The 9,687-nt window shown below is 38.5% G+C and overlaps 1 protein-coding gene across 1 annotated transcript; it reads left to right on the top strand.

Annotated features, from left to right (window-relative positions):
- Positions 1-3,863: 3,863 nt before the first annotated feature.
- sypl2b (synaptophysin-like 2b) lies at positions 3,864-9,318 on the top strand. The gene is made up of 6 exons (XM_044127137.1): positions 3,864-4,037; positions 4,205-4,282; positions 4,820-4,938; positions 5,908-6,109; positions 7,396-7,584; positions 8,573-9,318. The coding sequence occupies exons 1-6, from the start codon at positions 4,020-4,022 to the stop codon at positions 8,690-8,692; spliced, it is 726 nt and encodes a 241-aa protein (XP_043983072.1). The 5' UTR covers positions 3,864-4,019; the 3' UTR covers positions 8,693-9,318.
- Positions 9,319-9,687: the final 369 nt, after the last annotated feature.

Below are 9,687 nucleotides of genomic sequence, written 5' to 3'. Positions count from 1 at the left end.
TTCCTGAATCATAGTAAATGTGTTCCTCTAACTAGGATGATTCATCACAAGTTGCAAATGACAACAATTGAATATAATCTCTTTTTTGCAGTAGTACACAATAGGTTCACACCTTCATGCTCTGGTTTTCCAACCTTTCTGCTCCCCACCACAAGTCTTGATCAATGCCTTCACACAGTTCTGACAAGGAATGAGAGATGGGAGGAGCAGAGCAGTAAGTGTTTGCATTTCCCATTTTTTGCTCACGGAGTGGCTCAACCTGTTTAGCAAGTCTGTGAACTAGCAACAAAAAAACAGCAGAAGAAATGCCGCATCTTATCGTAACCAAAAATAAAATGCGTCAATCAGGTTTTAAGAACAACTTAAGGGGCAATTTTTAATATTTACTTTAAATCATTAACTGTATTCTTTATTATCTTAGTTGTGTGCTACTGAAGTCCTGAATTTGCTCTCAAAACCACACAGCTTGTTTTTATGGCTGCATTCCTCCAGAGAGTGAAATATAGCCTGTGCCCAGAGGCAGAAACTACAAGAAAGGCACCCTTAAGCACCCTTATTCGTTGAAGGAGGCATGTGGTTATTGTTGTGGTTATGTCCATTCAGTAAGTTAAGTCTGTTGGCTTTAAAGTAATTATATTCTTTTACTTGATCTGTGTCTGCATATTTTTGAATAGTAAAAAAAAAGGTTTCTTTAGTTTAACTATGTGCTCTGGGCCTGGCCCAATGGTGAATGAGGCCTGAAGAAGACTCTGATTTGGGAGCCAATGGGGTTAAACACACCACACTACAGTCAGCACTGACAGTGTTTTAATACAACTGGAACATTTTGTCAAGTTTAACTGGTTTAACTGGTCCTTAAATTAATTGAGAATAATTGCAACTTATTGGCTATGAAGATCTTTTCTTTATGCATTTTAAAGTACCGTATATATTTTTAAACAATTGAAAATCTTCATCATTCCCGGCAGTCAAACAGGAGGGTTGGGTCTGTTGATGGTCTGGGTGCCAGCAGTGGCTCAGTTCGCTCATGCCTCAGCCCAGTTCTGAGCACGTACATTACATATATTCTAGCCTCTACCAAAGTAACAAAACCAGTAAAACCAGTAAAAGTTTTTTTTTTCCAAGTGAAATATTGTGGAACAACAAACTCCCCATCACACCCAACCTATTTGTTTTCCAGTTACTGCTCATAAAATCTCTAGAAATGGCCTCAGTGACCAGGTCAGGTATGCAGGTTCATACCAGTGAACTATACTATTGAAAAGTTTTTTGGGCTTTTTTTCTGAAAATTTAATTACTGAGTGAGACACATTTTGTAGATTAAGTAGGCTGGGGCTGAGGTTTTCAATGTTGTATGTTTTTCAGCAAATGAAAACACAACATGTAAGATTAGAATATTACATCGTTTTTTTATCTTTTTAATAGAGAAATGTGTGCTTGATGAAATGGATGTATATTACCCACTTAAAGGGGCGGCATTATGTATATTCCGGGCACAGAGTGCCATTTTATAGAACAATCGGGTAACTATATTACCTTTGGTTGTTATAAAAATGCTTAAAAGAAATTTGACTTTGTAATGTGACGCCTTGGAATTGGCCTCTGTGTCTTTCAGAAGCTTCTGCCCTTGCTGACTCTCAGTCATCACAACAGCTTCCCTCCTAAGAACAACTGTTCTTAGAAGTGCTGGACTGAGAGGTAGTTTGTATGATAAGGTCAGCAGACCCGCAGTTCTACCAAATGTTTTCTGTTTGCTGCTGCTGCTAGTCTTATGGAGCTGAGTGGAAAAACGTGTTCATGTCAAAATGAATCTGCAGCAATCCGTCACTTGTGGGTTTATTGAAGAAATTCTTTCTCTGGGAAAGAATATTAGCCCCGTTTACAGTAATTTTAAACCAGATCATATTAGTAAAGATGAAAAAGGCACTGTATGCTAAGTTTAATAGTTTATACTAAATATAAGTTTGCACATTGTTAAGAGGAATTTACACAAGTTATTGCAACAGTTAAAACAATCTCAGTCTGAGGCGAAATTAGCAACAGATGATGCAGAAACCACATTTCCATCAGGTCTGTTTCATGCATTTCTGCAGATTTATTTTTTTTCTGGCCACAGTCTAAACACAACTTCTCATCAGTGGATGCATTGAGGTTGGTGAGTCATTCAGGTGCTTTTTGGCACATTTACAACAGGATGTCATGTGCCCAGCCAAGAGGATTGGCTTCAGAGTGCTGTGGAGAGAGACAATTATTCTTTTGTTATGTTTCTCCCATCCCCACAAAGAAACTCTGGACCTCATTCATGGCACTTTGATTACCAGTCTAACCAGGCGGCAGGGTTTTTTTTCTCCACATAAGTGGGACAGGACGGCCAGATGCAGGAAGTCAAATCTGACTTGTGGTGAGAATCTTAGGTCCTGCAGAGTTTTGAATACTTTACTGCAATAAAAAGTTTTGCTTGTCTTTCCAGAAGTGGGAAAAAAAGAGCAAGTAAGAATGGAAGAGAGATAGAGGCCATCGTGACACTTAAAAAAGTAGGCCTTTCTTACGAATAAAAGGCAAAGAAAGTAAAGTGAGTTCCTTAATCTCTTCTCTGTCATGATGACAACACCGGTGTCCTCATGGAGCCCTAACATGTAGGCATTTTGGGGGTAAGGGGTTAACCATCAAAAGTCCCCTAGGACAAACTCTGACAGGAAGAGGTCTGGCTAACCCAAAGCCACAATTGAATCAGGAGACCAGTTTCTGAGAGTTAACAGATTAGGTCGTTAATTGTGGTCATAGTAAACAAATCTAATTTTCAACTGTGAGAGGAAGATTTCCAGGTTCAGGCTTAACAGGATGAGTTAAAAAAAAAAAAGCCATTGCTACAAAGTGAGAATGAGATAAACAGGCTTGACGGGGCCATGAAACAATGCTGATGGAGTTCTGAAAACTGGAAGACAGTATGATGGACTGACAAAATAAAATTTGAAATATTCAGTTCCTCAAGCAGGATCTTTCTACGCTGTTAAGTAGGGGAAAGAATGGTTCCTAGTTTGTCAGGGGTTCATCGTACAGCAAAATAATGACCCAAAGCATTAATCCAAACTATGCCAGAACTAGCTCATAAAGAAAAAAAAGATAAGTTTGAAAACATGGAGTATCCAGATCAGTCTCCAGACTTAATCTCTTCAAACTGGGTGTTGGAAGTTTGGATAGACCTGAATGAAAGCAAAGCAACCTTCAAGAGCCACATACTCATGGACATTTTTGCAACAGAAACAGGAAGAACTCTCAGAAGAGTCTTTGATTTCTCACATAGAAAAAGCATCTACAAGTTTGTTCAGCCGTTATATCTGCAAAAGGTGGCAACTTCGATGAGACTGAAGTTTAGAATAAACGCTGACCTTTGAACTGATTCTGTGATTTATTTTTTAACCTCAGTTGCTCTTTTGTAGTTTGATTTCACTTCTTTGTGCACTGGGACTTTGACAAATTGAGGCATCTCAAAACGTTTGACCAGTTGTGTAAAAAGCTTTTTCCCTCTGCGAAGTGGCTGTTCATCACAGGCTATGGTCACCAGAGCGCTAAAGAGTACTTTCCTGAATCTTCTGGACTGAGAACTCTCATGTTTCTCCAGGAATCTGTTGAAGCGACTTCCACAAATGCAATCATTTATCTGTAGTCTGATTTTGCATTAGAGAAGAAGACATTTTTGGCTAAATCCGATTTAATTCAGAAATTCTTCTCAACAAAACTAATAAAACCCTTGTATGTATGTTTTGGATAAGGATTAAAAATCAAGTCCACATGACGTGTAAAAAAAAAAAAAAAAAAAAAAAAGATCCCCTTATTTCTTCGCTTTCCCAGCAGCGCCCTCTGCCGTCCCCTTTTCTTCACGCCTTAACGTCTATGATCACGTGTCAGCCACTGCGATTCGCTGAAAAGTTTGACTCGATACAAGGAGCCTGCACGGAGCTGCAAGGCCAAAAAGAAGCGGATAAGTTTTATTAGTCTGTTTTTCCCTCGAAGCGAACATGGAATCCGTAGCTCAGGTAACATCAGGGGCCACAACACTCAGAGGAGACCAGGATAATAGTTTTGTTTTTCAACCAGCAGATCTCCTTCTCTGTTTTTTTTGTTGTTTTTTTTCCTCGATAAGCCCACCTCGGAAGCAGATTTCTTCATATTTTCTAACATATTCTGTATTTACGTTTATTAGAAAGTGCTCTCGTCAGGATTCACTCTCGACTTTGGACCCCTGAAGGAGCCTCTAGCGTTCATCCGTGTGCTAGAATGGGTGAGTTTTACAGGATTTCCTCTCCATATGGCCCGTGTGGTTCTGGGTGTGTGTTTACGTGGGTAGCTCATCTCTGCTTGCCAGAAATACCTCACAAATTGATTAGGCAGTTGGTCTTGTGACCCTCCCCACGCCCAGAGGAGTTATTATTTGAGCTTCAGCGTGGAATGCGTTACCGTTTCATGGTTTATGTCTGACTGAATCATGGCCAAACCTCTGCAGCTCCGGGTGGAAGTGGGCAGTTGTTGTGAAACATGTCGGGAAATAATTGCAGTATCTAAGATAAGCATTTGCAGCTTTCACCTATCCATTGCCTCGCAATTTTTTACCTTTTCGTTTCATTTTTTTTTATGAGAGTGAGCCCTACATTGAAAATCGCGTTATCGAGATTTCCTGTCAACATTTTTCACGTCAAACACAAGGAAGCATGCGCTCATGTATACGAGCATTAGATCAGCACTTTTCATTTCATCACCCTCTTCCTCATTTCTCTTCTCCAACTGTGCGTCTCCTCTGTTTTCCCCTCTGTGGTTACAGGTTTTTTCCATATTCGCCTTCGCTACGACTGGAGGTTACAGCGGGTCCACCAGCTTCAACATCGTGTGCAAAGGAAGCACACCTAAGGAAGTAGTTGCGTTATTCAACTACCCGTTCAGGTACGTCCAAGTAATCCCAGGTCACCCAATCAGGAATTGGTCTGAGTTTTTTCTGCTAGGATTACCTCAAGATAAAAAAAATAGGCATTTAGACTAAAATCTTAAGCAAAAAGAGATGCAAATGTAACAGTTTTTTTTATAGAACAGTAAACAACAAATAAACCTGCTGCATTAAAGGCGCAGTCTGTAATTTTTAAAAACCATGAACTGTTCCCTACCTCTCAGATGTCGTATTGCCAAGAGTTTGTAGAAAAAGGAACAAATCCTTAGAACAGCGGTAGTCTAAGAGCTACTCACATTTACCCTACTTTAACTGCTTTTAGTGATTTAAAGGGGGAGTGTTATGTAAAATGAACGTTTTTTAGCTTTACATCATGTTCTGATGTTATTTTCTCAAAAGAAACGTACCCGGAGTGTTGCTTTGATTATTTCATGCATGTTTGAGAAATCCTTTAATCTCCCGTGGCAACCATTCAGCTGTGCAAAACGGCTGGGTGGACTCCCTCCTCAGCGCTGCAGTTTCCATATTTCTGCCTCAAAGTGCAGCCCTCTGCTGCGACTCCCACATTCAGCTCCTTCAGACTAGCCAGCAGCATTTAGCGAACACCTGGTGGATCTGCATGCCTGCCGAGGTCTTTGTATGAGCTACTTCTCGGTGAAATGCTGCTCCAAACTTTGTTAAAGGGTTAAAAGAAGAGTGATGTGATGATTTCCTGAAAGTTGGAGCAGGACTTTCTCAAAAAGATGTAGGCCCAATTTCAAGGCGTTAAATTACGAAGTTAAATTTCTTTTAAGTCATGTTTGACATATACAGAATTTTTATAACAACTGAAGGTCACATAGTTACTCAATTGTGCTTTAAAATTATACTATTTGACAGAATTACTGAAGATATTAGCCATTTCACAATGCAAAATTATTTCAAAACTATGATTTCTTAGGAAAAAAAATGCTCATTTGTGTTCAAAGGTTGATGGACCATCCCTATACGGTTCCTAGCTGTGATCCCAACGCAACAACAAAAGACTTCTTCCTGACCGGAGATCACTCGTCCTCTGCACAGTTCTACGTCTGTATCGGGGTTTTGGCTTTTCTCTACAGCACCGCCTCGTTAGTCCTCTATCTGGGCTATCAGCGCTTGTACAGAGAATCCACTCGAGGCCCCATCACGGTACGTTTGCATGGATTTCTTGTATCCTTTTCTTGCTTTGTTTAAACAGACTTGATAAATGTGGATCGGAAGAAACCTCAAGTCGTGGAATAATGGTATCTACACCCTCGTCCTGAATCTTACTTGAGTTCGGAGAAAGTGTAGTAAAGCCGTGTGAGTGAAGGACTGTGAAGGGTGTGGTTCACAAGCAAATGAAGGACATTGGTGTTGTGCAAACGTTTCTGTCAGGAAGCACCACGGGCAACGCTGGAGGAGCAATATCGCTGTGTTGTCATAAGCTAGTGAGGCGGGTGACTGGGAGGAACCTCGGCCACAGCAGAAGGAATCTGTCGCTTACTGAAAACATTGGCTTAGAGAAGCTTCTCTGGACTATTGTTCAGGATTTAAAGATGTGCTTGTTTTCATTTTGTTTTACTTGTAGGAAAGTTTGTAAATGTATAAAGCCATAATAAAAAAACAAAAAAAACAACACAACTTAAAAAAACCCACACTCTCAACTAGATTGTGGAGTCTGGATGGGAAAAAAGAAACAGATATAGAAGTGAGTAAAAACAAGATTTAAGTCAGTTTTTGTTTTCTTTGAAAAACACAAATATTTTAATTTGCGTTTCCATGTTTTAAAGCAATGAGAGTTAACATCTATTTCTGCCTAGGAATAAGAAAAAAATGCTGTTTGTTTTTATTTTAAAACGTGACTAGAAAACAAAACGGATCATTTAAATTTTTCACAAAAAGGGGAAAAAAAATTAATATTTATTTATGATTTTGTTTTCCTTAATTTATTTTATTTTACATAAAAATGGAGTTACCTTTTGTTTTTCATTAATGTACAGACAGCCTCATTAATTTATGATGAGAACATCCACTTTCCCAAACATGTAGATACATGTTGGTTTTTTAAAATCTTTGTAGATAACTTAGTGCAGATGATTTAAAACAGTTGGTGTTGTCAAATCTACAGAGTTTAATATATATATAAGAAAAACTTTCAATAATGACATTTTTTGCTTCAGTCATGCTTTAAAAATTGGGAGGTGTGAATCCAGGGGCTTCTTTTCCCCGTGTTCAGCTGCCTTCCTCTTATTTTCTTTTGAACTGCATAAAACACATCCAATGATTAATAAACAGCTACTCAGACATGTTCTGTAGTGTTATGGTTGGTTCAATCTAATCAGGGGGGGAAAAAAAACAATCTGTCTTATTAAGCCTGCTTGTTTTTGTATGGCGCTGAAACTAAACACGAGATGAAACCTGTTTTTATTCTTCCTTGTTTGCTGTTTCTCTAGGATCTGCTGGTGACTGCATCCTTGGCTTTCCTGTGGCTCGTATCATCCTCCGCCTGGGCTAGAGGCTTGACTGATGTCAAATCAGCCACTAGTTTTGAAACTATTTCCCAGGTTCTTGAAGTTTGCAAGAAAGACAACACTTGCACCCCAGGAGCTTTGCCCTCTATGGGCAAATTAAATGCTTCTGTGGTGAGTTGGAACACAATTTGGCATTTCTTTGCATAAGAAAATCAGGTTTGTATGTAGGCAGAACTGTTCCATGTTTTGCACAAACGACTGTCTTTTCTGTGAGTTTTGTTGGGGATACTTGTCAAGTCGAAATTAAAAAACAAAACAAAACATTGGTTTCAATCAAAATTTTAAAAAGGTCTTAAAAGTGTTGTGTGCATTTTTTGGCTTTTTTTTTTTTTTTTTAGACTCTGCTACCAAAAAGTAAAATTCAGTGCAACCAGTTTCCTTCAGAAATCATCAGGGTTAACTTGTACAACAATATCTCAAGGTCTGAGCGTCACAGAGGGTCGGGGTTTTCTTTCTGAAAAATGAAACGGCTTCACAAAACTACCATCCTTCACTGACACACCAAGGAACGTAAGCATCTGTCAGAAAAGCAGTCGAAGAGATTCAGGGTAACCAAAACAAATAGGAACTGCAGAGATTCACCATTCAGGTGAGAGAATCTGTTGACGGCAGCAATTTTAGTTATGGACTCAACTAATCTGTCCCATTAATGGGAGGCTGGAAAAGATGTTCCTGAAAAACGTCAGACGTTCTGCTTGCAGCTTCCCACATGTCGTGTAAAACAAAAGGCAAGCATGTGGATGAACAAGTTCCCATCAGTTTAGGCCAGAGTTAAACAGATTGCTGGCAATTCACAGTCAATCATGGTGGTGGCAGCATCACACCCTCATTCTTTTTCTTATGCAGGTTCTAAGATGTTACTCAGAGTTAATGGGAAGACGTTCAACATACGAGGCAATATTGGGAAAAAAAAATAAAAAATCCTTAGAGACTTTAGTGGAGGTTCACTTTCCAGCAGGACAACATGAAGCCAGAGCCACAATGGAAAGGAAGATCAATTTGCAAACTGTCAATGATGTTAGAAACATTAATTCTCTCAAAGACTTGTAGCTGCATCCTTTCTGACTAATTTTCAATTTCTCTCCTCATTCCTCTGCAGATATTTGGATTCCTTAACCTCATCCTGTGGGGAGGAAATTGTTGGTTTATATACAAAGAAACCCCTTTCCACAAGACAAACCAGCCTGCCAACATTGAAGCTGGAGTGACGCCATCGTAACTGCACGGCTCCCTCATTTGAAAAACAGTCTGATATGTGCAGCTGACTGCTCTTTTTGCAGAAAAGATTCTAGTTTTATGTTGTTTTGTTTTTTTTGCTTAATCAGACATTTATTTTTGTCATTTCATCTCAAAAGGTACTAAAATTTATTGTTTAGCCAAATGTTAATACAGACCGACCCATGTAGTACTAAAGCATACAGACTTTTGAGTTTGTAGATAACACAAGTACAAATGCAAAACCTGCTTTAACAGCTGCACACCTTTTTCACAGGATACTGTACAGTATCTTAGTTCAATGCAAATTTTCTGTAATTAAATATTGTACAAAACTCAGGGCTGATAAGAATATTAATCAGACTTCCAGTTTCAGTTCAAGTGCTTGAATGTGTTTAGTTAAAACGAAGCCCACGTTTAAATTATATAAATGCCACTGAGAGATTATTATGTAAAGGTCAAATTGTTTTTTTTTACTTCCTTTTGCAGTCATAATAATTGTTACAGCAATGGTAATGTTTCTAGTTTAGACTAACATCTGAATATTGTGCTGAATGCAATGTTTCTGTTGAGTCCGTTAAGAACATTTTACTGTTACAATTTCAAATAAAAAAAAATAATTTCTCGTTACATTTAATAGACTTTCTGCTTTTCTTTTTGGAAAATGTCCGAGCAAATGTATTTACAGTGTTTGTTTGGTTGTACTATTGTTATTGCTTCAACAGTTGAGATGTGTTTAAGTTATTTTTTACTTCACTTCATGTCCCTCAGTCTGTATCTGCCTTGCCTCTCTACCTGCTCTTTGTAATAAGAAAAATTAATTTACCAAGAAAATGGTCATCCGTTTTGAAAATTTCTGAAAAACAATGTCCGCATTTCATCCTCATGTCTGCCGTAGTTGTTTCCTCACAGTTTAGTTGAACATTTTTCTTTGCTTTATCTGCTTAAAACGTTTAGTGTGATTGCTTAAGAACCTAATAGTGCTGTCATTATATAAAT

The sequence above is a fragment of the Gambusia affinis genome, linkage group LG01, assembly GCF_019740435.1.
Source record: "Gambusia affinis linkage group LG01, SWU_Gaff_1.0, whole genome shotgun sequence".
NCBI lineage: Eukaryota > Metazoa > Chordata > Actinopteri > Cyprinodontiformes > Poeciliidae > Gambusia > Gambusia affinis.
This window is presented reverse-complemented; position numbering and strand designations above follow the sequence as displayed.

Bases quoted from the DNA above. Each gene is read 5' to 3' on its own strand.
- sypl2b (XM_044127137.1), top strand. The intron at 4,283-4,819 runs GTGAGTTTTACA...CTGTGGTTACAG, and splicing joins TCATCCGTGTGCTAGAATGG to GTTTTTTCCATATTCGCCTT. The intron at 6,110-7,395 runs GTACGTTTGCAT...CTGTTTCTCTAG, and splicing joins CCACTCGAGGCCCCATCACG to GATCTGCTGGTGACTGCATC.